Source organism: Hylobates moloch, unplaced genomic scaffold (genome assembly GCF_009828535.3).
Source record: "Hylobates moloch isolate HMO894 unplaced genomic scaffold, HMol_V3 SCAFFOLD_71, whole genome shotgun sequence".
In the NCBI taxonomy this organism is placed as follows: Eukaryota; Metazoa; Chordata; class Mammalia; order Primates; family Hylobatidae; genus Hylobates; species Hylobates moloch.
This window is the reverse complement of record NW_026652346.1, coordinates 98409-124175: the sequence shown is the minus strand read 5'-3', so window position 1 is coordinate 124175 and position 25767 is coordinate 98409. Positions and strand designations below refer to the sequence as shown.

At 50.4% G+C, this 25767-nt stretch overlaps 1 protein-coding gene across 1 annotated transcript in view; it reads right to left on the bottom strand.

Moving 5' to 3' along the window:
* The window catches only part of LOC116463835 (zonadhesin-like), a 58522-nt gene extending 43022 nt beyond the window's left edge, over nt 1-15500 (bottom strand). Inside the window, 13 exon segments of the mRNA XM_058434870.1 lie at nt 8-249; nt 700-784; nt 1068-1339; nt 3532-3678; nt 3787-3865; nt 4364-4455; nt 5300-5464; nt 11033-11185; nt 12298-12385; nt 12567-12840; nt 13020-13164; nt 13882-13934; nt 15448-15500. Coding sequence (XP_058290853.1) covers nt 8-249; nt 700-784; nt 1068-1339; nt 3532-3678; nt 3787-3865; nt 4364-4455; nt 5300-5464; nt 11033-11185; nt 12298-12385; nt 12567-12840; nt 13020-13164; nt 13882-13934; nt 15448-15500 — 1848 coding nt within the window.
* Nucleotides 15501-25767: the final 10267 nt, after the last annotated feature.

Below are 25767 nucleotides of genomic sequence, written 5' to 3'. Positions count from 1 at the left end.
GTTTTTCTGAGGGAATGGTGGGTTTTTCTGAGGGAATGGTGGGTTTTTCTGTGGGGATGGTGGGTTTTTCTGTGAGAATGGTGGGCTTTTCTTTGGGGACTGTGGGCTTTTCTGTGGCGACAATGGGTTTTTCTATGGAAACTGTAGGTTTCTTTGTGGAGATTGTAGGGTTTTCTGTGAGGCCAGTGGTTTCAGAAGGGCCAGTGGAAGAAACTGGAGATACGGGAGGAAGCTCTGGTAGCATTTTTACTGGAAAGAAAAAAAGAATCCCTGGAGTTTAGTCAAAACCATACCACCACCCTCTTCACTGCCATCTAATTGGAGTGGGCTCCAATGGGTGACTTATTCACACCTCTCTTTCTGCTCCCAAACCCCAACCTTCATCCACTCAACAAACACTAATATATGTCACATATTGTGCCAGAAATGAATAGGATATGGGTCCGGCCTTCAAGACTACAGAGGAAGGAGTTCTGGATCCAGCCCCCAAAATCCATGGCATCCAAGCCACATTCACCCAGGCAAACATCTTGAAGTGCAGGGGAAGGAGAGGTGCATTGCAGATGGAAAACAAAGCCAGCTGGGTGAGAATTCGGGCTCCAGGGAGGACTCGCATTTTAAGCAGCTCATAGAGAGAACTCCGGGGAATGGTGACCTCAGGGCACCGACCCCTTCCTGGAGCCTGGGCTTTGGTCTTACCTGGACAAGTCCCAGGATTGATCAAGATGAAACCCATAGCAACCACAAAGGCCGTGTTGCTGCCCTGGATGGTCTTGAAAATCAGCTGAAGGTGACAAGGGAGAGAGATGGAGAGAGAAACAAAAATGAATCTCCAGCAACTCTGTGATTCCGCTGGGCATAGAGTCTGTTCTCTGCCAAAATGTCACCTTGTTCTAGCCTCAACAGTCCAGCCCCATCCCAGCCCTTCTCACTTTCTGTAACGCCAAGTTCCCCTTTTCTCGGCTCTCTTTCCAGCTTTCCACCTCTTCAGCACTGGGGGCACCCCCAGATCCCAGGCATTGGCCCTCTCACCCCACACAGACAGGACCCCCGCCTCCGTCTCTCACCTGCATGGGCTGTTGGTGTCCTGAGGGGATGGTGACGGAGGTGTTCTGCCAGTAAGGGCGCTGAGATCCCACGCGTTTCCAGAGAGGAATCGGGGGGCTCCCCGCAGGACTTCCCAGGAGGAGTTCGAGCATAATACCCTCCCCAAGGCCATACATGTGGTATGCGAACTCCACGCAGATGTCACCCAGGGCGCAGAAGGGCCGGCTCACCAGTCTGACTGACTGCCCTGCCTGGGAGAACTTGTCAGCCTCGAGGTAGATATAGTGACCCCCTGGGCAAACGAAGGGAACAGGCAAGATAAGAAACCTGCACAGGACATGCCAACTGCTGCTTTAGCAAAGCTTTGCCTTCTGAATGGGAATCTGAGCAAACACTCAAATTCCCCAGGTCGTAGCATTATTTTTTCTGTTCATTTTAGACATCTAACTAAAGAAGCTGGGGTCACAAAGAAAGGGAAAAGTGGCCAGGCACAATGGCTCATGCCTGTAATCCCAGCACTTTGGGAGGCCGAGGCCGGCAGATCACAAGGTCAAGAGATCAAGACCATCCTGGCCAACATGGTGAAACCCCGTCTCTACTAAAAATACAAAAATTAGCTGGGCGTGGTGGCACGTGCCTGTAGTCCCAGCTACTCGGCAGTCTGAGGCAGGAGAATCGCTTGAACTCCGGAGGTGGAGGTTGCAGTGCACCGAGATCACGCCACCGCACTCCAGCCTGGCAACAGAGTAAGACTCCATCTCAAAAACAAAAAGGGAAAAGCAAACCAGCAACCTAGATTACATTCATTAATGTCGTGTGTGTGTGTGTGTGTGTGTGTGTGTGTGTGTGTGTGTGTGTATTGTTTTTTTGAGATGGAGTCTCACTCTGTTGCCCAGGCTGGAGTGCAGTGACATGATCTCAGCTCACTACAACCTCCACCTCTCAGGTTCAAGTGATTCTCCTGCCTCAGCCTCCCAAGTAGCTGGGATTACAGGTGTGTACCACCGTGTCTGGCTAATTTTTGTGTTTTTAGTAGAGGCGGGTTTTCACCATGTTGGCCAGGCTAGTCTCGAACTCCTGGCCTCAAGTGATCCACCCGTCTCAGCCTCCCAAAGCACTGGGATTACAGGTGTGAGCCACTGTGCCCCACCCTCATTATTGTCTTTTTAAAAAATTATTTCTTTATATATACATATGTGTATATATATGTGTGTATATATATGTGTGTATATATATGTGTGTGTGTGTGTTTATATATGTGTGTATGTATATATATATATATATATATATATATATTTTTTTTTTTGGAGACAGAGTCTCGCTCTGTCGCCCAGGCTAGAGTACAGTGGCGTGATATCGGCTCACTGCAAGCTCTGCCTCCTGGGCTCACGCCATTCTCCTGCCTCAGCCTCCCAAGTAGCTGGGACTATAGGCACCCGCCACCACTCCTGGCTAACTTTTTGTATTTTTAGTAGAGACGGGGTTTCACCATGTTAGCCAGGATGGTCTCGATCTCCTGACCTTGTGATCCGCCCTCCTCGGCCTCCCAAAGTGCTGGGATTACAGGTGTGAGCCACCGCGCTTGGCCTCCTTTTATATATTTTTAAGACAGAATCTCACTCTGTTGCCCCGATTGGAGTGCAGTGGTGCGATCTCAGCTCACTGCAGTCTCCACCTCCTGGGGTCAGGCAGTTCTCCTGTCTCAGCCTCCTGAGTAGCTGGGACTACAGCTGCACACCACCACTCCCGGCTAATTTTTACATTTTTTTTTTAGTAGAGTCAGGGTTTCACTATGTTGCCCAGCTGGTCTCGAACTCCTGACCTCAAGTGATCCACCTGCCTCAGCCTCCCAAAGTGCTGGAATTAAAGGCGTGAGCCACCATGCCTGGCCTATTTTTTATTTTTATTTTTTAGAGACAAGGTCTCACTTTGTTGCCCAGGCTGGAGTGCACTGGTTCAATCACAGCTCATTGCAGCCTTGACTTCTGAGCTCAAGCGATCCTCCCACATCAGCCTCGCAAGTAGGTGGGACCACAAGCACACACCACCACATCTAGCTAATAAAAAAAAATTTTTTTTTTTCTAGAGATGGAGTTCTCACTATGTTGCCCAGGCTGAGCTCAAACTCCTGGGCTCAAGCAATCCTCCCGCTTCGGCCTCCCAAAGTGCTGGAATTGCAGGCATGAGCCACTCATAAACGTCTAGACTGAAAATGAGGTGGTGGGTTTTGAAGCCTTGGCCTCCATGAAGTGAGATGCCCGGGTTTTCTCAGGATTTCAGTGACCTCCCCCACCCCGCCCTGAGAATCTTTAAGTTACTGTGCTATCTCCGCGGTTCTGGTACCATGGCAACTTCCGAATAAACACCGGTGGACTTATCTTCCCACCGCCTGAAACAACTTCTCCCATCAGTCACAGCAGCCAGCCCGCTACCTGGGAGCAGACTGAGTGATTTCTTGGCGCGAGCACTCCTCAATCTCCTCACCTGCATTAGGGAAACCTCCCGCAGGGCCCATGCCATGGACGGGTCCATTTTTAGGTCCAAGGGCCCAGTGTCCACCATCCCCGGAAGTCTGGACCCAGTCACTGAAGGGATGGGCGTTGTCTTCAAAGTCACATTGAGGAAAACTCTCTGGGGGATCAAAATAGGATATTTGAGCAAGTTGAGTGACGCTCTCCAGCCCTCCCCCAGACCACCCCAGATTCTGAGAGATCCAGGCCTCTCAGGGCCTGCTCTCACCCCCACAAGGAGCAATGCTGGTTGCATCAACTGCCACAGCTGGCTCAGGGGTCTTTCCAAAAACGCCCACCACGGCGAACTGGAAAGAAAGGGAGGTGGGCTGGGAGTGAGCACACAGCCCACACCCCTAAGCCCCTGATCTGACTCGACTCCATTCCAGGACCCAGAATCCCTACTCCCTGTGCCCAGACCCTCAATTCAGTTCTTTCTTTTTTTTTTTTTTTTCCCAGACAGAGTCTTGCTCTATTGCCCAGGCTGGAGTACAGTGGTGCAATCATAGCTCACTGCAGCCTTGACCTCCAGGGCTCAAGTGATCCTCCCACCTCAGCCTCCCTAGTAGCTGGGAGTACAGGCACACATCACTGTGCCCGCCTAATTTTTGTATTTTTTTGTAGAGATGGGGTCTTGCTATGTTGCCCAGGCTGGTCTTGAACTCCTGTCCTGAAGCGATCCTCCCTCCTCAGCCTCCCAAAGTATTGGGAATACAAGCATGAGCCACAGCACCAGGCCCCTCAATTTATGTCAACATTGAGTGTGCCTACCATGTGCAAGGACCTGACCCCTTGCTTCTCTGTACCTGTATCCGTCCCACGGCTATGTAATTGACAGAAACAGCCTGCCATTTGGGCCCAGGTTGTCCTGAGAAGAGAGTGTGTTTCCGGATACTCCCTGCAGTGAAAGGAATTGGAAGCAGAAGTGAGCTTAAGGGGACTGGGAAATGACTTTGAACTATACCCAGGAGGATGAGGAGCAGAGGGTATAGTTGGGGACTATTACCACCAAATGAAAGCACAATCTTCTTTTTTATTTTATTTATTTATTTATTTTTGAGATGGAGTCTTGCTCTGTTGCCCAGGCCAGAGTGCAGTGGCACTATCTTGGCTCACTGCAACTTCTGTCTCCCAGGTTCAAGCAATTCTCCTGCCTCACCCTCTTGAGTAGCTGAGATTACAGGCACGTGCCACCACACCTGGCTAATTTTTGTATTTTTAGTAGAGACAAGGTTTCTCTATGTTGGCCAGACTGGTCTCAAACTCCTGACCTCAGGTGATCCACCAGCCTCAGCCTCCCAAAGTGCTAGGATTACAAGCATAAGCCACCGTGCCAGGCCAGCACAACTTTCTTTTTTATTTGAGACAGAGTCTCGCTCTGTCACCAGGCTGGAGTGCAGTGGCGAGATCTCAGCTCACTGCAACCTCCGCCTCCCGGGTTCAAGCGATTCTCCTGCCTCAGCCTCCCATGTAGCTGGGACTACAGGCAGCTAATTTTTGTATTTTTAGTACAGACAGGGTTTCACCATGTTCGCCAGGATGGTCTCGATCTCCTGACCTCGTGATCCGCCTGCCTCGGCCTCCCAAAGTGCCCTCCCAGCCATGATTTCCACTTCATGGAATAATCTCGCACATATTCCAGACCTCCCTAGACTCTGAGGGATGCCCCATGTTTTCCCATCAAGCCAATCCTGGGAGATGCGCCCAGGTCAGTGTAAATCCCATGAATTATCCGCTCTAACCCAAGACTGAAGCATAAATGTGGAGGGCTGCACCAGGAGACTGGCCCCGGAGGATGTAGTGGAAGGAAAAGCTCAGACAGCCGGAGGACGGGCTCACGGGACTCAGGAGGACGGCTTTCTGCCCAGGTCTTGCATTCTTGGGGTCCAGGAGCATGAAGCGGCCACCTGTGAAGCAAAAGGCCAGGGAACTGGGGTGGATGGAATTGAGGGAAGATGGCAGCAGAGATAGGGCCCTGAGGAGGCTGGGGACTTGTCCCTGGGGAGCCCCAACAGCAGCCTAGAATCGGGCAGCGCCGAGGTGGTCCTATCCCAACTGACTGAGGTCTTCAACTTTCCCAGAAATGCTTGGGATGGGTGAGGACCCAGCGCTGCCATGGGAAGCGCCAGACACCTTCTCCAAAGCAGCAACTAGAACTTTGTCCTTTGGGTGCTAACTCTTTGTTGTTGTTGTTTTTGTTTTTGAGACAGTCTCACTCTGTCACCCAGGCTGGAGTGCAGTGGCGCAATCATGGCTCTCATGGTTCGCTGCAGACTCAACCTCCCCGGGCTCAGGTGATCCTCCCGCCTCAGCCTCCTTAAGTAGCTGGGACTACAGGTGTGCGCCACCACACCCTGCTAATTTTTGTATTTTTTTTGAAAAGATACAGTTTCACCACATTGCCCAGGCTGGTCTTGAACTCCTAGGCTCAAATGATCCGCCCACCTTGGCTTCCCAAAGTGCTGGGATTACAGACATGAGCCACCACGTCTGGCCTGGGTGCTAACTCTTAAGGTCCACTAGAGTCATAGCCTATTCCTTTTCTTTTTTCCTTTTTCTTTTTTGAGACAGGGTATGGCTCGGTTACCCAGGCTAAAGTGCAGTGGCACAGGTCTCAAACTCCTAGGCTCAAGCAATCCTTTTGCCACAGCCTCCCGAGTAGCTGGGACTCCAGGTTTGGACCACTATGCCCAGCTAATTTTCTTTTTTTTAAGAGATGGGGTCTCACGATGTTGCCCAGGCTGGTCTTGAATTCCTGGCCTCAAGCAATCCTCCCGCCTTTGCCTCCCAAAGTGCTAGGATTACAGGCTTGAGCCACTACACCCGATTGCCTCTTCCTTTTCTTTACCCGCTGGACATAACCTATTCACACAAACTGGTGAGAGATACAGTGGCTCTGACACACACGAGCAGGCGGCAAACCCCCTCTCACCCAACACCACCTCGGCCTCCAGCTCAGACAGCCAATCACGTGGACCTCGCTAGGTGACGCAACTGGTAGCGAAGAAGAAAATGTAAGCGGCTGCCAACTCCTGGGGAGCGCGCTCGCGTGCGTGCTCGCGCCCGAGTCCCAGGGAGTCTTGCCTGGCGCGCGCTCACTGCTGCGGAAAGTGGGATCCTGAGCGGCCGCGAAGAGGCTGGAATGGCGGGAATGGGCGGGAGGAAGAAGAAAGGAAACAACCGGGAAGGAAGAGGGAAGGGAAAGGAAAGGAAGTGGGAAAATGGTGAAAGAAAAATCCCAGCACTTTGGGAGGCCGAAGCGGGCGGATCACCTGAGGTCAGGGGTTCTAGACCAGCTTGGCCAACATGGCGAAATCCCGTCTCTACTAAAAGTACAAAAATTAGCCGGGCGTGATGGCGGGCATCTGTAATCCCAGCTACTCGGGAGGCTGAGGCAGGAGAATCGCTTAAACCCGGGGGGCGGAGGTTGCAGTGAGCTGAGATCGCGTCACCGCACTCCAGCCTGGGCGACAGAACGAGACTCTCAAAAACAAACAAACAAAAAAACCAAGGAGACCTATGAGATACAGAAGAGGAGAAATGGGAGAAAAAGAAGTGAAAGGTGAAGAAAATATAAGGAAGCGAGCAAGATGGAAAAGGAAAGGGAGAGAAAGGAAAAACAAAAAGCCAAAAAGCCAACCAGCATTTACTGAAGCTGCTGGGCGCGGTACACGGTGCTAAATGCTGAGGGGTTGCAGAGAGATCTGGTCGGCTTTCAGTGAAGGTGGGGCCAGGGCTTCTTAAGGCCTTATTTATTTATTTATTTATTTATTTATTTATTTATTTATTTTTATTGAGATGGAGTCTCACTCTGTTGCCCAGGCTGGAGTGCAGTGGCGCTGTCCCAGCTCACCGCAACCTCCGCCTCCCGGGTTCAAGCAATTCTCCTGCCTCAGCCTCCCGAGTGCTGGGATTACAGGCGCACACCACCAAGCCCAGCTAATTTTTTGTATTTTTAGTAGAGACGGGTTTCGCTGTGTTGGCCAGACTGGTCTCGGACTGCTGACCTCAGGTGATCCACCTGCCTCCGCCTCCCAAAGTGCTGGGATTACAGGCATGAGCCACCACGCCCGGCCAGGGCCCTTCTAGAAGACAAAGTTTAGGCAGCAGGAAAGATCAGAGACAGGAGTGCAGGAGTCCGAGTGGACACTGATGGAGTGGAGAGAGGAAAAGATGGGGAAGAACAGAAAAGAAGATACGGCAGAGGCAGGAGAATCACTTGAGGCCAGGAGTCCGAGACCAGCCTGGGCAACATAGCAAGACCCCATCTTTACAAATAAAGAAAATAAAATAAAATGTGGAAATGGTAAGGTGGAAGGGAGGAAATGGATTGAGAAATGATAAGTATTAAGGGAAAAGAAGAACAAAGAGATACAGGCTGGGCGTGGCAGCTCACGCTTATACTTCAAGCACTTTGGGAGGCCGAAGCAGGAGGATGGCTTGAGGCTCAGAGTTTGAGACCAGCCTGGGCAATGTAGCAAGACCCCATCTCTATTTTTATTTATTTATTTGTTTTGAGAGATAATCTCACTCTGTCACCCAGGCTGGAGTGCAGTGGTGCAATCACAGCTCACTGCCACCTCCACCTCCCAGGCTCAATCGATCCTCCCATGTCAGCCTCCCAAGTATCTGGGACTACAGGTGTGTGCCACCACACTGGGCTAATTTTTGTATTTTTTGTAGACACAAGATCTCACTGTATTTTCCAGGCTGGTCTTGAACTCCTGGCCTCAAGTGATCTGCCCACCTCAGCCTCCCAAAGTGCTGGGATTACAGGCAGGAGCTACTGCACCTGGCCTAGTTTTTAAACACTTTTTTTTTTAATTCAAAAATAAGAATTATAAACTCAGGAAATTAGGGAGCAGAACCCTCTATGCTTGACCTACAGTGCTTGGCTCAGTGAGGGGTTGAAATGTGGGCTGTGTGAGAAGATTGAGAAAGAAACTGAATGTTGTGTGAGAGAGAAAAGGAAGAAGTCAATAGTAGAAAGAGAAAGAAGCTCAGCTGAGAGCACAGGGAGGTGGTGGAAAGAAGCTAGGGATAGACTTGGGTGCATAGAAAGAAAGAACATCAGTCGGGTGTGGTGGCTTACGCTTGTAATCCCAACATTTTGGGAAGCCAAGTGGGTGGATCACGAGGTCAGAAGATCGAGACCACCCTGACCAACATGATGAAACCCCGTCTCTACTAAAAATACAAAAATTAACTGGGCATGGTGACGCACGCCTGTAATCCCAGCTACTCAGGAGGCTGAGGCAGGAGAATCGCTTGAATCCGGAAGGCAGAGGTTGCAGTGAGCCGAGATCGTGCCATTGCACTCCAGCCTGGCAACTGAGCAAGATTCTGTCTCAAAAAAAGAAAAAGAATATTGCCTGGATTTTTGCAAAAGCTTCCTAAACAGCCTCTCTGCATTGACCCTTGCCTGTTCTCCTCAGTGGATTCTCAACACAAAAAAATCCTTTAAAAATAAGTCAGATCAAGTCACTGCTCAAAATCCTGCAAAGGCTCCCCATTCACATAGAATAGAAAAGCAACAGTCCTGACAATGGCCTTCAAGGCTCTATGTGATCTGCCTCTCCTGTGGATCTCAGGTCACCCTCTTCATGCCGGCCACATGGCTCTTTGCTGTGCCTCGATCCCCTCCTTCCCCTACAGCCCCACTGCTACCTCAGGACCTTTTCACAGCTGGCCCCTCAGCCTGGAATGTCCTCTGCTGCTACCTCACCTTTTTCAAGTTCGTGCTCAAATGTGTCCTGAATGTGACCTACTCTGACCAGCCTATTTAAAATTGATAACTCGGCCAGGCACAGTGGCTCAACACCTATAATCCCAGCACTTTGGGAGGCCGAGGTGGCTGGATCACCTGAGGTCAGCAGTTCAAGACCAGCCTGGCCAACATGGCAAAACCCCGTCTCTACTAAAAATACAAAAATTAGTTGGGCGTGGTGGTGCACACCTGTAGTCCCAGTTACTCAGGAGGCTGAGGTAGGAGAATCAATTGAACCCGGGTGGTGGAGCTTGCAGTGAGCCAAGATCGAGCCACTGCACTCCAGCCTGGGAGACAGAGTGAGATTATCTCTCAAAACAAATAAATAAATAAAAATAGAGATGGGGTCTTGCTACATTGCCCAGGCTGGTCTCAAACTCTGAGCCTCAAGCCATCCTCCTGCTTCGGCCTCCCAAAGTGCTTGAAGTATAAGCGTGAGCTGCCACGCCCAGCCTGTATCTCTTTGTTCTTCTTTTCCCTTAATACTTATCATTTCTCAATCCATTTCCTCCCTTCCACCTTACCATTTCCACATTTTATTTTATTTTCTTTATTTGTAAAGATGGGGTCTTGCTATGTTGCCCAGGCTGGTCTCAGACTCCTGGCCTCAAGTGATTCTCCTGCCTCTGCCGTATCTTGGAGCACTTGGCTCCAAACTTGTTTGACTTTTTATTTTCCCAGTGGCATCGCTCACTTTATAACTATATTTACTTTGTGTTGGTAACTGTCCCCTGCCACCCCACCCTACTTTTCCTTGTCTGTTTTCTTTTTCTTTTTTTTTTTTTTTGAGACGGAGTCTCGCTCTGTCGCCCAGGCTGGAGTGCAGTGGCGCAATCTCGGCTCACTGCAAGCTCCGCCTCCCGGGTTCACGCCATTCTCCTGCCTCAGCCTCCCCGAGTTGCTGGGACTACAGGTGCCCGCCACCACGCCCGGCTAATTTTTTTTTGTATTTTTAGTAGAGACGGGGTTTCACCGTGGTCTCGATCTCCTGACCTCGTGATCCACCCGCCTTGGCCTCCCAAAGTGCTGAGATTATAAGCGTGAGCCACCGCGCCCGGCCCTTGTCTGTTTTCTACACTGGTGTATCTCAAGTGCCTAGGACAGCACCTAGCATATTGTAGGTGCTCAGTATTTCTTGAATGAATGAAGAATGAAAAGAATGAAAGGAGCCTGAAGCAATGGCTCATGCCTGTAATCCCAGCATTTGGGAGGCTGAGGCAGGTGGACCACTTGAGGTCAGGAGTTCAAGACCAGCCTGACCAACATGGTGAAACCCTGTCTGTACCAAAAATACAAAAATTAGCCGGGCGTGGTGGTGCACGCCTGCAGTCTCAGCTACTTGAGAGGTTGAGGCAGAAGAATTGCTTAAACCCAGGAGGCAGAGCAGAGATCACGCCACTGCACTCCAGACTGGGTGACAGAACGAGACTCTGCCTCAAAAAAAAAAAAAAAAAAAAGGAAGAAGAAGAAGAATGAAAGGTGCCAGGGAAAGGAGATGAGGAGCTGGCTGTATTGGGTCTGCCAGGTAGAGCTTGTAGGGCGGTGGTGAGGGAGGCTGGCTGGGTGCTTGAAATCAGCTTCCTGCATGAAACTTGAGCTGATAAGAGGCTTGAAGCTGTAGGTGTTCATGACAGACCGTCCCAGGGCAATTATCATAGGGTGCTTGGTGCCCAGAAAGTTGAGGGACAGAAGCATGGCCGCTACTCACTACCAGGGCTAGAGAAGTCGCCATCAGGCCCCACGCCTGGCCTTCCTGACGACCCTTTCTTCTGAGTCCACTTGGCCCCGGAGGCAGTTGGGATCCAGGTCCAGTCACAGAGGTCATTTGGAATGTCAAAGCTGCATGTTTGCATCATACAGACTGAGAGGAAAGGAAGAAGGGAAGATATAATGTTTTCTTCTTTTTTAGAGACAGGGTCTCTGTCACCCAGGCTGGAGTACAGTGGTGTGATCATAGCTCACTGTGGCCTCGAACTACTGGTCTCAAGCGATCCTCCCACCTCAGCCTCTTGAGTAGCTAGGACTACAGGTGTGCGCCACCATGCCTAGCTAATTTTTAAAAGGTTTTTGGCCGGGCGTGGTGACTTACGCCTGTAATCCCAGCATTTTGGGAGGCTGAGGTGAGTGGATCACCTGAGGTCAGGAGTTCTAGAAGAGCATTGCCAACACAGTGAAACCCCGGCTCTACTAAACATACAAAAATTAGCCAGGCATGGTGGTGGGCACCTGTAATCCCAGCTACTTGGGAGACTGAAGCAGGAGAATCATTTGAACCCAAGAGGCGGAAGTTGCAGTGAGCCGAGATCGCGCCACTGCACTCCAGCCTGGGTGACAAGTGAAATTCCATCTCAAATAAATAAATAAATAAATTCTTTTGTAGAGATGGGGGTCTCCTTATGTTGCCCAGGCTGATCTCAAACTCCTGGCCTCACACCATCCTCCCACCTTGGCCTCCCAAGGTGCTGGGATTACAGGCCTGAGCCACTGTGCTGCGCGGAGACCTCTCTTCAGGCGTGGCTGCTTCCAGAGTCAAAGCCCTACAAGCTCTACCTGGCAGACCCAATACAGCCAGCTCATCTCCTTTCTCATTCTTCTTTTTTTTTTTTTTTTTTTTGAGATGGAGTCTCGCTCCATCGCTGAGGCTGGAGTGCAGTGGCACGATCTCGGCTCACTGCAAGCTCCATGTCCCGGGTTCACGCTATTCTCCTGCCACAGCCTCCCGAGTAGCTGGGACTACAGGCACCTGCCGCTGCACCCGGCTAATTTTTTGTATTTTTAGTAGAGACGGGGTTTTACCGTGTTAGCCAGGATGGTCTCGATCTCTTGACCTCGTGATCCGCCCGCCTTGGCCTCCCAAAGTGCTGGGATTACAGGCGTGAGCCACTGCGCCCACCCTGGATCCTCTTCTTGTTGTGCAAGGGCAGAGAGAAAAGGGTCTGAGGGCAGGTGGGAGGAGGAGGGACAGGGACTCACCGCGATTGCAGGAGCCCCGGCGGATAGAGAGGGCGTCCAGAGCAATGTCCAGGTAGGCAGTGCTACCCCGTGTTCCCTCAAACATCAGCTGCAAGAGGATAAAGGGACCCCAACCCCATGAGCCCCTCAGCCAGGCCTCCTGGCTCCTAGTTTCCTTCCTGAATTCAGATGGCTTGGCCCCCACAATCCTTTTTTGCCATACCCCCACCCCCAGGCTCTCCAACACCCAGACACCCCCCCGAGGTCCCACAATTTGTCCCCGGCCTTACCCGGGTGGGCAGGGTGAACCCTGCAGGCACAGTGACGGTGGTGGGCATCCAGGAGGGTCTCTGGGTGTTCCGGTGTTTCCAGAGCACATCGGGGTGGCGGCCCTCTTCACCCGAGAGCAGCAGCAGCCTGAGCTGGGCGCCGCAAGACAGCCCGAACATGTGGTAGGCAAAGTGCACACAGAGGGGGCCTTGCTTCCATAGGTCCGGGCTGCGCAGGTGGGCCACTCCCCCACGGTGGAAGCTGTTCGATTCCATATGCAGATAGCTGCCCTCTGGGGGAGGCAGAGCCCAGGACACTGAGGCCCAGCCACCTCTGAGGGCTGTCCCCACCCATCCCCTTCTCAGAGCCCAGGCATCCAGGTCTGGCGGCCTCCTTTCTCTCTCCATCTAGCCACCCCTGCCTCCCAGCTGCCTCCCTGCTCATGGTCCCCCGGAAACCATAGCCCCTCATCTCCTTTGGGGTACCCCCCGGGGGGCCCGATGGAGCCAGTGGGAGAGGGCCCACTGGCTTGAACCCAGTCTCCATCATCTGTGGACACTTGGGACCAGTCACAGAGGGGTTTGGCATCATCCTCAAAATCACACTGGGTGAGGACGTCTAGGAAGAATGGGTCACTGTGAGGTTTCAGAAAGGGCAGGGGCAGGGCCCAGAGCCACACTAGGAGATGGAAGTAGCAAGATTGCTACACTTAGAGAAAGCTGCCATGAAATCAGCCGGGTGTGGTGGCGCACACCTGTAGTCCCAGCTACTCAGGAGGCTGAGGCAAGAGAATCGTTTAAACCCGGGAGGCAGACTTTGCAGTGAGCCAAGATCACACCACTGCACTCCAGCCTGAGCGACAGAGGGAGACTCCGTCTCAGAAAAAAAGAAAAGAAAAAGAAAGCTGTCGCAAAGACTTGGGGTCCAGAGCAGAAATTGTTTGTTTGTTTTTTCTAGAGATGGAGTCTTACTATGTTGCCCAGGCTGCTCTCAAACTCCTGGCCTCAAGCCATCCTCCCACCTTGGCCTCCCTAAGTGTTGAGATTACAGGTGTGAGCCACAGTGCCCGGCCCAGAGCAGAGATTTGAAAGAGAGAATCTTTTAGGAGAAATTCGGGGCTGGGAGAGTGGACAGAATGACAAGGTCCGGGGTCATGAACTGAGGTTGGAGGGCTGGACGTGGCCTTGGCGGGACACGTTTTGTAGTCCTGGCTGATGCCCAGAGGGGACTGGAGGTGGCTACTCCTGCTAGGAACTCAGGGACTGGCGTTCTGGTGGCAGAATGTGGGTTTGGAGGAGGGAGGAGAAATCTTAGCACTCCTGGTTTCCAACTCACAGTTGTTCCTAGAGCTGCGAACGACCAGCTTCCGGTCTGGAGGCTTCTCTCTCCTTGGGGGTGGTTTGAAGAAAGTAAAAATGCAACTCTTGTCATCATTAAGAATTATAAGACTCAGTGACTGTGAGCTTTCTGAGTGGTCATGTAAGGATGATCAGTGTTTATGCAGTGAATGTGTGTGACTTGACTTTTTTTCTTTTCTTTTTTTTTTTTCTGGCACCCAGGCTAGAGTGCAGTGGTGCAATCACAGCTCACTGCAGCCTCAAACCTGGGCTCCAGCAATCCTCCCACCTCAACCTCCCCAGCAGCTGGGACTACAGGAGCATGCCACCAGGCCCAGCTAATTTATTTTTATTTTTTATAGAGATGGAGTCTTTCTATGTTCTACAGGCTGGTCATGACCTCCTGGCCTCATGCAATCCTCCCACCTTGGCCTCTCAAAGTGCTGGGATTACAGGTGGGAGCCACTGTGCTCAGCCCTCTATTTTTTGTTGTTGTTGAAGTTCTACTTGTTCAAATTCTCCCAAACACACTGCAGGACACCAAGACATCCATCTTTTTTTTTTCTTTTGAGACGGAGTTTCGCTCTTGTTGCCCAGGCTGGAGAGCAATGGTGCAATTTCAGCTCACTGCAATCTCCGCCTCCCGGGTTCAAGTGACTGTCCTGCCTCAGCCTCCCAAGTAGCTGGGATTATAGGCATGTGCCACCATGCCTGGCTAATTTTATATTTTTAGTAGAGACAGGGTTTCACCATGTTGGTCAGGCTGGTCTCGAACACCTGACCTCAGGTGATCCACCCGCCTTGGCCTCCCAAACTGCTGGGATTACAGGGGTGAGCCGCCACGCCCGGCCTGTCATCCGTCATTTCTTCGCAGCCTCGTACTTAAGTCTGTCTCATCAGCTGGGTCCACCCTGGGTCTTGTCCATTTCCTGAGGGCCTGACCCCTTGATCCTTCTCTCCTAGCCTTAGATCTGTCTTCCAGCTCTGCACCTCCTCCGTCCCTTCTCACATTGTAGCCCTGTCCTGCTCCCAGAACCCGCCCCTTAATTCCAGGATCTGGGGCTGTGCGGCTCTCCCCGTTCCTGTTCAGCAGTCAAGGTCAACCCATTTCCATCCCATCGGGTTTCCCCCTTCCTCTCCACGTCTTTTTTTTTTTTTTTTTTTTTTGAGACAGAGTCTCACTCTGTCACCCAGGCTGGAATGCAATGGCATGATCTCAGCTCACTGCAAACTCCGCCTCCCAGGTTCAAGCGATTCTCCTGCCTCAGCCTCCTGAGTAGCTGGGACTACAGGTACTCACCATCACGCCTGGCTAATCTTTTGTATTTTTAGTAGAGACGAGGTTTCACCTTGATGGCCAGGATGGTCTCGATCTCCTGACCTCATGATCTGCCTACCTCAGCCTCCCAAAGTGCTGGGATTACAGGCATGAGCCACCACGCCTGGCCTCTCTCCAGGTCTTTTGTAGTTAGCCTGCTCACCCCCTCCAGCTCTGCCCTTCCATATTCCTTAAAGCCACCCTCAACTGACCCTGGTTTATCATTACCCCCTGGGCCCAGCTTACCTGAAAGGGGCAGCCCCCACCAGCAGCAGCAGAGTCCAGACTGGAGGAACCATGAGGACCCTCAGTGGTGGCTCCCAGGGGAGAGGGGAAGGGCACAGTTGGGAGCCCGGACTCCTTTTATTCCCCCCTGGCCTCCTTAGCTTGGCATCCTTCCAAGGACGCCATGAAAAATGAACAGAGAAACACAGAAAAGCTCTGGGAATTTAAAACTATGAGAGTTCAAATTTACCATCCAGTAGAAGTGTTGTAGATTGAAATAGAGGGAAATAAACTAGAGAGAAGAGAAAAAAAAAAGAAAAAGAAACAAAAAGGAAACAGGTTTGGAGGATCAATCCAGGAAGTCTAAACTCAAACGAAAGGAGTTCAAAAAGAGAGAACAAAGGAAGAGAAATTATTATTCTAAAAAGAAAAACGCACAAGAAAATATCCAGAACTAAAATATACAAGTCTCTAGATTAAAAAGGTATCCAGGGTGATGAATGCACAGAGACCCATGGAAGCACTGGATTTCAGACTATCGGGCGAAGAGAAGATCTGAAACACTTTCAGATAGAAAATAACAAGTCATATACCGAGGATCAGAAATCAACATGGCATCCAGCTTTTCAATAGCAACCATGGAGTCTAAGAGCCAGTGGAACACTGTCCGCAGAATTCCAACAGAAAACCATTTCAAACCTAAAATTCTGTAACTGGCAACGGTGGCAACTGGAGAGTTAGTTGAAGGCAGGACTGCAAACAGCCGGACTTGGTGGCTCACACCTGTAATCCCAGCATTGGGAGGCCAAGGCGGATGGATCACTTGAGGTCAGGAGTTCGAGACCAGCCTGGCCAACATGGCAAAACCCCATCTCTACTAAAAATACAAAAAATTAGCTAGGGGTGGTGGCACATGCTCATAATCCCAGCTACTCAGGAGGCTGAGGCACAAGAATCACTTGAACTTGATAGGCGGAGGTTGTAGTGAGCTGAGATCGCGAGACTCCATGTCAAAAAAAAAAGAAAAAAAGGACTGCAAATGCCTATTGGCAAATCACAGAGAAAGATAGGTCACAGAGGAAGAGATACAAACAGGCAGCAAACATTTGAAAAGCTGTTCTGCTTCACTAGTAATAAGGGAAATGCTAATCAAAACTACGACTCTTATATTAACCAAAAAAAAAAAAAATTTTTTTTTTTTTTTTTTTTGAGACAGAGCCTTGTTCTATCACCCAGGCTGGAGTGCAGCAGCATGACTTGGCTCACTACAGCCTCAACCCCCGGGGGTCAGGTGATCCTCCCATCTTAGCCTCTGGAATAGCTGGGACTACCCACACATGCCACCAAGCCCAGCTAATTTTTGTATATTTTGCAGAAACGGGGTTTTGCCATGTCGCCCAGGCTGGTCTTGAACTTCTGGGCTCAAGCAGTCTGCCTGCCTTGGCCTTCCAAAGTACTGGAATTACAGGTGTGAGCCACTGTGCCCAGCCGACAAAAATTTGAAAGATCGGTAGTATGGAGTGTTGGACAGGATGCAGGTAGATACGAACTCAGTGATGATAAGACTGTAGGTTGGTGGCCAGGTGCAGTGGCTCATGCTGGTAATCCCAAGTGCTTTTTGGAGGCCGAGATGGTAGGACCGCTTGAGGCTAGAGACCAGCCTGGGCAAAACAGTGAGACCCTGTCTCTACAAAAAATTTAAAAATTAGGCCGGGCGCGGTGGCTCACGCTTGTATTCCTAGCACTTTGGGAGGCCGAGGCGGGTGGATCACGAGGTCAGGAGATCGAGACCACGGTGAAACCCCGTCTCTACTAAAAATACAAAAAAAATTAGCCGGGTGTGGTGGCGGGCGCCTGTAGTCCCAGCTACTTGGAGAGGCTGAGGCAGGAGAATGGCGTGAACCCGGGAGGCAGAGCTTGCAGTGAGCCGAGATTGCACTACTGCACTCCAGCCTGGGTGACAGAGCAAGACTCCGTCTCAAAAAAAAAAAAAAAAATTTAAAAATTAACCAAGCATGGCAGTATGTGCCTGTAGGTCCCAGCTGGTTGTGAGGTTGAGGTGGGAGGACTTAGGCGTTCGAGGCTGCAGTGAGCTGTGATCAAGCCACTGTACTCCAGCCAGAGCAACAGAGCGAGACCCTGTCTCAAAACAACACAAAAAATGAATGTTGGTGAAAACTTTTTTTTTTTTTTTGAGACAGTGTCTCACTCTGTTGCCTAGGCGGGAGTGCAGTGGTGCCATCACAGCTTACTGCAGTCTCAACCTCCCAGGCTCAAGCAGTCCTCCCACCTCAGCCTCCCAGGGTAGCTGGGATTACAGGCACGAGCCACCATGCCTAGCTAATTTCTGTTTGTTTGTTTGTTTGTTTGTATTGTAGAGATAGGGTCTCACTATGTTGCCCAGGCTGGTCTCAAACTCCTGGGCTCCAGTGATCCGCTTGCCTCAGCCTCCCAAAGTGCTGAGATTACAAACATGAGTCACTGTGCCCAGCCAGTGAAAACTTCTTAGAAGGCGTTTGTTTTTTGGTTTGTTTGTTTGTTTGCTTGTTTGTTTTGGGGGAGGAGTCTCGCTCTGTCACCCAGGCTAGAGAGCAATGGCACAATCTCAGCTCACTGCAAACCTCCGCCTCCCGGGTTCAAGCAATTCTCTTGCCTCAGCCTCCCAAGTAGCTGGGATTACAGGCATGTGCCACCACACCCGGCTAATTTTGTATTTTTAGTAGAGATGGGGTTTCATCGTGTTGGTCAGGCTGGTCTCGAACTTCTGACCTCAGGTGATCCACCCCCCCCCTTGGCCTCCCATAGTGTTGGGATTACAGGTGTGAGCCCCATGCCTGGCCAGAAAACTTCTTAGAAGGCATTTGACAATGACTGTTGAACTTTCAAATGTGCATTATCTTTGACCTAACATTTCTAGGAATCTTGCTACAGAAATACATGCATTTTGCACAAATTTGCGAATACCTGAAGATGTTAATTGCAATGTTGTTTACAATAGGAAAAATTATCATCATAAATATTTATCAGTAGGTATGTAATTGGATCATATTAAGAAATAGCTGGAGGCCAGGCACGGTGGCTCACGCCTGTAATCCCAGCACTTTGGGAAGCCGAGGTGGGCAGATCACTTGAGGTCAGGAGTTCGAGACCAGCCTGACTAACATGGTGAAACTCCGTCTCTACTAAATACAAAAAATTAGCTGGGCATGGTGGTGCATGCCTGTACTCCCAGCTACTCGGGAGTACAGTACTAGGCAGGAGAATTGCTTGAACCTGGGAGGCAGAGGTTGCAGTGAGCCAAGATCGTGCCATTGTGCTCCAGCCTGGGCAACAAGAGCAAAAATCTGTCTCAAAAGAAAAGAAAAAGAAAAAGGAAAAGGAAAAGGAAAGGAAAAAGGAAAGGAAAGGAAAGGAAAAGGCAAGGCAAGGCATGGTGGCTTGTGCCTGTAATCCCAGAATTTTGGGAGGCCAAGGTAGGAGGATTCCTTGAGCCCAGGCGTTTGAGACCAGCTGGGGCAACATAGCGAGAACCCACCCTCTACACAAAAAATACAAAAATTATCTAAGCATGGTGGTGCACACCTGTAGTTCCAGCTACTCAGAAGGCTGAGGCGAGAGGGTCGCCTGAACCCAGGAGTTCAAGGCTGCAGTGAGCTATGATTGTACCACTGCACTCCAGCCTGGGCAACACAAGGAGACCATTTCTAAAAAGAAATAAATAGGCTGGGCACGGTGGCTCACGCTTGTAATCCCAGCACTTGGGGAGGCCGAGGCAGGTGGATCACGAGGTCAGGAGATCGAGACCACGGTGAAACCCTGTCTTTACTAAAAATACAAAAAATTAGCCAGGCGTGGTGGCGGGCGCCTGTAGTCCCAGCTACTCGGAGAGGCTGAAACAGGAGAATGGCATGAACCTGGGAGGCGGAGCTTGTAGTGAGCCGAGATCGCGCCACTGCTCTCCAGCCTGGGTGACAGAGACTCTGTCTCAAAAAAACAAAACAAAACAAAACAAACAAACAGAAATAAAAGAGAAAGAAAGCCCCTTTGCAATCCCCAGGACGCCTTCTGCCCAAATAAGGCTGAAGAGCCTCGCCATGGAATGCCAACAGAGCCCAGGCAGGGATGACATCTGAGGACTGAGAGCACCCCCCTGCCTGTTTATGTCAGACCTGGGGATATCAATGGCGTCCATCCCAAGCCCTTGTCCACCCTTCCTCCGTACCAGGTTAGCAGAGGAATCAACAGAGAGGCCAGGGCCAGGAAATGGTTAACCCAGGGAAGAGCAGCAGAAGACATTGATCACAGCCACTCCCTGTTGGGCAATAAGTCCCCTGGTAGCTGCTTTAGCTGACCTCCCTTTGGGACCACAGAGCGGGGGGTCACAGCTCCCAATCCATCTGGAAGTGGGGGTGGGGAGCTCAAGGCAGGACAGGAAAGTCGGGGAGGACCCTTGGGCCCTGTATTTTAGGGAGCCAGGAACCAGCAAGGCCCCAGAGACTGGCAACCTTGACAAGACTGGCAGCTGTGGGAACAGGTGTGAGAGACCTTGGGCTGTGGAAAATCCCTGGAGAGAACTGGAGCCCAGTCCTAAATTTGCTGTGTGTCTTTGGGAACTTTTCTCACACTCTCTGTGTCTTAGTTCCTTCCTCTGTAAGACTGGGGAGGAGGCTCAATCAGTACAGCCAAGATTTTTTTAAAGCCAGAAATCTATGATGTTGGCTGGGTGCAGTGGTTCACGCCTATAATCCCAACACTTTGGGAGGCCAAGGCGGGCAGATCACCTGAGGCCAGGAGTTTGAGATCAGTGTGGCCAACATGGTGAAACCCCGTATGTACTAAAAATACAAAATTAGCTGGGCATGGTGGTGTGCACCTGTAGTCCCAGCTACTCAGGCGGCTGAGGCAGGAGAATCACTTGAACCCAGGACGGGGAGATTGCAGTGAGCCGAGATCGCACCACTGCACTCCAGCCTGGGTGACAGAGTGAGACTCTGTCTCAAAAAATAATAATAATAATAAAAGAAAGAAATCTATGTGTGGCAGTCACGTTTCTTTTTTTGAGACAATGTCTTGCGCTATCACCCAGGTTAGAGTTCAGTGGCTCAATTATAGCTCACTACAACCTCAGCCTCCCAAGTAGTTGGAACTACAGTCTACTTTTTAGCAGCCCAGAAAATTAAAACATTTTTTATAGAAACGGGGGTCTTGCTATGTTGACCAGGCTGGTCTTGAACTACCAGCCTCAAGTGATCCTCTCACCTTGGCCTCCCACAGTGCTGGTATTACAAGCATACACCACCATGCCTGGTCATGTAATTTCTTTTTTTTCTCTTGTTTTGCCCTTGTTGCCCAGGCTGGAGTGCAATGGTACGATCTCAGCTCACTGCAACCTTTGCCTCCGGGGTTCAAATGATTCTCCTGCCTCAGCCTCCTGAGTAGCTGGGATTACAGGCATGTGCCACCACACCCGGCTAATTTTGTATTTTTAGTAGAGACAGGGTTTCTCCGTGTTGGTCAGGCTGGTCTCAAACTCCTGACCTCAGGTGATCTGCCCACCTTGGCCTCCTAAAATGTTGGGATTATAGGCGTGAGCCACTGGCCATTTTTAGTAATCAATTTTCTTAAATAAAGAAGGGAGTTTAGAGACATTTGGCCATGACTCCCATAAATTGAGAAACTATACTATCGTCTATTTATTTGTTGCCAACAATCTTTCACAATGCCACAGTTTTATGATGGAATTTTAGTAGAATTAACTTTCACCATCTTCAAATAATATAATTAGCCTTCAGCTTAGATTCCAGTGTCTAAAAGACCCTGTTTAGCCAGTGCAACTCCAGCAACAAACCCTACTGTGGTAAAATCACCTACTGAACTATGGTTCAGTAGTTCCAGCAGAACCCTAGGTGACTGGCCAGGCACAGTGGCTCACACTTGTAATCCCAGCACTTTGGGAGGCTGAGGCAGGTGGGATTGCACTCCAGCCTGGGCAACAAGAGAGGAACCCCGTCTCAAAGAAAAAAAAAAAAGAATCCTAGGTAACCTGTGAACTAGGGACTGGTCTTTGTTCAGCCTGATGCTTGGGCCCAGAGGGAGGATTTGAGTCAGTGAGTACCCAGGAGCGAGAGGCTGCAGTTAAGATGAAGAGCTGGGGCTGCAGGAGGTGGCTGAGTTGGCTCCTAGTGCAGTACTCAGAGCAGGGAGTTGGGAAGAAGGGAAGTTGGTAGGTACTTTCTGCCTATGCAGGGAAGAAGCAGGATCCCAAGGCAGGGGATTGAATGGGAAGGAGTCGGTCGTGGAAGATGGACATGCCTTGCTGACCACAGCTGTCTCATCCACTCCATCTCTTCTCTTTCCTCTCCCTGGTGATCCTGGGTCAAAGAGAAAAGGGACTCTCTCTCTCTCTTTTTTTTTCTTTTTGAGACAGAGTCTCGCTCTTGTTGCTCAGGAAGGAGTGCAGTGACTTGATCTCGGCTCACTGCAACCTCTGCCTCCCAGGTTCAAGCAATCCTCATGCCTCCGCCTCCGAAGTAGCTGGGATTACAGGCGTGCACCACCACACCTGGCTAATGTTTGTAATTTTAGTAGAGATGGGGTTTCACCATGTTGGCCAGACTGGTCTCAAACTCCTGACCTCAAGTGATCTACCCACCTCAGCCTCCCAAAGTTCAGGGATTACAGACCTGAGCCATCACACCCGGACTTTTTTTTTTTTTCTCTTTTGAGCCAGGGTCTTGCTCTGTCACCCTGGCTGGAGTGCAGTGCTGCAATCATAGCTCAATGCAGTCTCAAATCCCTGGGTTCAAGTGATCCCTCCTGCTTCTGCTGGGCTTACAGGTGCACATCATCACGCCCCACTGCTTTAAAATTTTTTTTAGAGACAAGATCTCCCTATGTTTCCTTGGCCAGTCTGGAACTCTTGTTCTCAAGCCCTCCTCCTGCCTCAGTCTCCCAAAGTGCTGGGATTACCGGTATGAGCCACTTCGTCCAGCCCCATCTCCGTGTTTTATGAACTGGGCAAGGCCCATAATCTCTCTGGGCCTCAGTTTCCTCCTCTGCAAAATGGGGACTGTCCATCATCCCTGCCTTCCTCTTGGCGTTAGGAGAGCAAATGAAAAGGATGCCAGGAAATCACATGCTTTTCATGTAAATAGCCAAGCTCTCTACAAACAGAAGGCATCATCTTTAAACAATTCTGTAACCCCTTGACTCAAAACTAGGCTTTGCTGGCTCCTGTCCCCACCAGAAAGTCAAAAGTGTTGGCTCTGTCACTTTCCAGCAGAACTTAGTTCCCCATCTGACAAATGGGGATGATACCCATTGTATTGCTGCTTCGTGGAGTTCGGGTGAGAATCGTAGCATGCAGATGCCACAGATTGAATGTGTTGTTAATTATAACCATAATCATAGTTCAGAGGAAAGTTCCTTTCCTGGCCCGCACTCGAAGAACCTCTGAAATCTGGCAACACCCTCCTTGGGAATCTGCCTCTCAGCACGGACTCTGGGCCTCATTTAGTTCTTCTAACTCCTGTGGTTCTTCCCTTCCCCGGCCTCTTGGCATTGCACAGCTTAGCACTCAGTCCCATACCAAAATGACTATGTCTGAATTAATGTGCAACAAGGCCAGGTGCAGTGGCTCATGCATGTAATCCCAGCATTTTGGGAGACTGATGAGTGGATCACCTGAGATCGGGAGTTTGAGACCAGCCTGGCCAACATGGAGAAACCCCATCCCTACCAAAACAAAAAACAACAACAACAACAAAAAGCAAACAAACAAACAAAAAAAAAACACAAATACACACACACAAATTAGCCAGGTGTGGTGGCATGTGCCCGTAATCCCAGCTACTCGGGAGGCTGAGGCACAAGAATTGCTTGAACCCGGGAGATGGAGGTTGCAGTGAGCTGAGATCGCGCCATTGCCCTCCAGCCTGAGTGACACAGCAAGACCCTGTCTCAAAAAATACATAAAATAAAATAAAATAAATTAGTGTGTGTCTTTTTTTGCCCCCAGGAGGCTGCCCACTGGACACTAGGCTATGAGTGTCATTTCATGTCTCCTAGCACTTAGTGTAAAGGCTTGGTTCACAGTAGCCATTCTATAAACTTGGAATAAATGTTTTAAATGTTTCTAACGTACTTGCCTCTCACATCCGTCCCAGGAGTGGTCAGACAGTTCAGGTTTGATAACTACTCTTTTTGTGGGGGTGGGGATGGGATCTTGCTCTGTCACCCAGGCTGGAATGCAGTGGTGTGATCACAGCTCACTGCAGCCTCAACCTCCCAGGCTTGAGTGATTCTCCCACCTCAGCCTCCTAAGTAGCTGGCACTACAGGTGCATGCCACCACATCCAGCTAATGTTTACATTTTTTTGTAGAGATGGGGGTCTCACTATGTTGCCCAGGGTGGTCTCAAACTCCTGAGCTCAAGGGATCCTCCAACCTTGGTCTCCCAAAGTGCTGGGATTACAGGCATGAGCCACAACATCTGGTTGAAAATTACTATTTTTTTTATTATATTTTAGAAACTGAAAGCAGTAAGAAGTCTGAAGAGAGTTGTGGAATAAGATCAGTGACCCTGAATCCTGCAGAGGGAGAGGAGGGAGGAAAAAGCAGGTTACTCATTGATGAGATGTCTGAGCCTTAGACTACAAATCAGGCTAAGAGGTGGACAGCATTTGGGATTAGGAGTCCTAAATCCTGTGCTCAGGTTCCAGCTCAGTCTCTTATTAGCCAGATTCCTTCGGCTTAAGAACAAGCCTCTTAGCTCCGATGTCAGCAGTCTAAGAGGGAGATTTCTTCTTTACTGGCTGACAGCATTCATGGTGCAAGAATGAAATGCCATCTGTGGAAACCACAATGCAAATGTGTATTGAAATGTACAAGGTCACGGCCGGGCGCGGTGGCTCACGCCTGTAAACCCAGCACTTTGGGAGACCGAGGTGGACGGATCCTCTGAGCTCAGGAGTTTGAGACCAGCCTGGTCGACATGGTGAAACTCCATCTCTACTAAAAATACAAAAAAATTAGCCAGGTGTGTTGGCAGGCGTCTGCAGTCCCCCTACTCAGGAGGCTGAGGCAGGAGAATCGCTTGAACCCGGGAGGCGGAGGTTGCAGTGAGCCGAGATCGCGCCACTGCACTCCAGCCTGGGTGACAAGAGTGAGACTGCATTGAAAAAGAAAAGAAAAGAAATGTGCAAGGTCGGAGCCCTAAGGAATCTATCACTTGTAGGTTTCTCCAGCAGTTCCTAGTAAGACCTGAAGAGGGCACTGTAGCCCAGGAGCCGGTTAGAACAGAGGGAAAATTCTCTTGGGTCCTCCCCTTTGGCGACTCCTCGCATCCCAGCTCCACACCTACCGCCCGGCTCCCTACACACCTGTCAAGTACCCTCCAACCTCCAAAACCTGCCCGTAATTTTTCCTGCTGCGGATTGCAAAACATTCTCTCCTGTTTGCATATGTGCAGGGGAACACAGGCTGACTTCTCTACAGTTGATGATACAAGCAGAAAGACCGGCCCTCACATATGGAATAACAACCAGGATCGGGGTCCCATGCAGTTGTTTTTGTTTGTTTGTTTGTTTTTGTTTTGTCTTTAAGACGGAGTTTCCCTCTTGTCACCCAGGCTGGAGTGCAGTGGCACGACCTCGGCTCACTGCAACCTCCGCCTCCCAGATTCAGTGATTCTCCTGCCTCAGCCTCCAGAATAGTGGGGATTACAGGAGCCAACCACCACACCCGGCTAATTTTTTGTATTTTTAGTAGACATGGGGTTTCACCACGTTGGCCAGGCTGGTCTCGAACACCTGACCTCAGATGATCCATCCACCTCAGCCTCCCAAAGTGCTGGGATTATAGGCATGAGCCACCGTGCCTGGCCTCCCATACAGTTTTATGACAGCTTTTGCTGTCTGCACAGGTCCCTCCTCGGTGGTCCTTTCCCGCTGAAGCATTATTTTGAGAAGGAATCTGAAGTTGTGGTCAGAGTAAAGGGGAAAATGAGAAGTAGAAATCAAGAGTGGAAGTAGAGTCCATTTGTTCCATGTCCCCCACCCCAGGGGAGTAAAGGAGCAGGTAGGGATTAGGTAGAAGGAATAAACCAGGCGCAATGGCTCACACCTGTAATCCCAGCACTTTGGGAGGCTGAGGAGGGAGGATCACTTGAGCCCAGAGTTTGAGACCAGCCTGGGCAACATAGCAAGCCCCCATCTCTAAAAAAAAGATAAAAATAATTTAAAAATTAGCAGGACATGGCGATGCATGCCTTAAGTCACATCTACTCAGGAGGCTGGGACTGGAGGATCGCTTGAGCCCAGGAGTTTGAGGCTGCAGAGACCC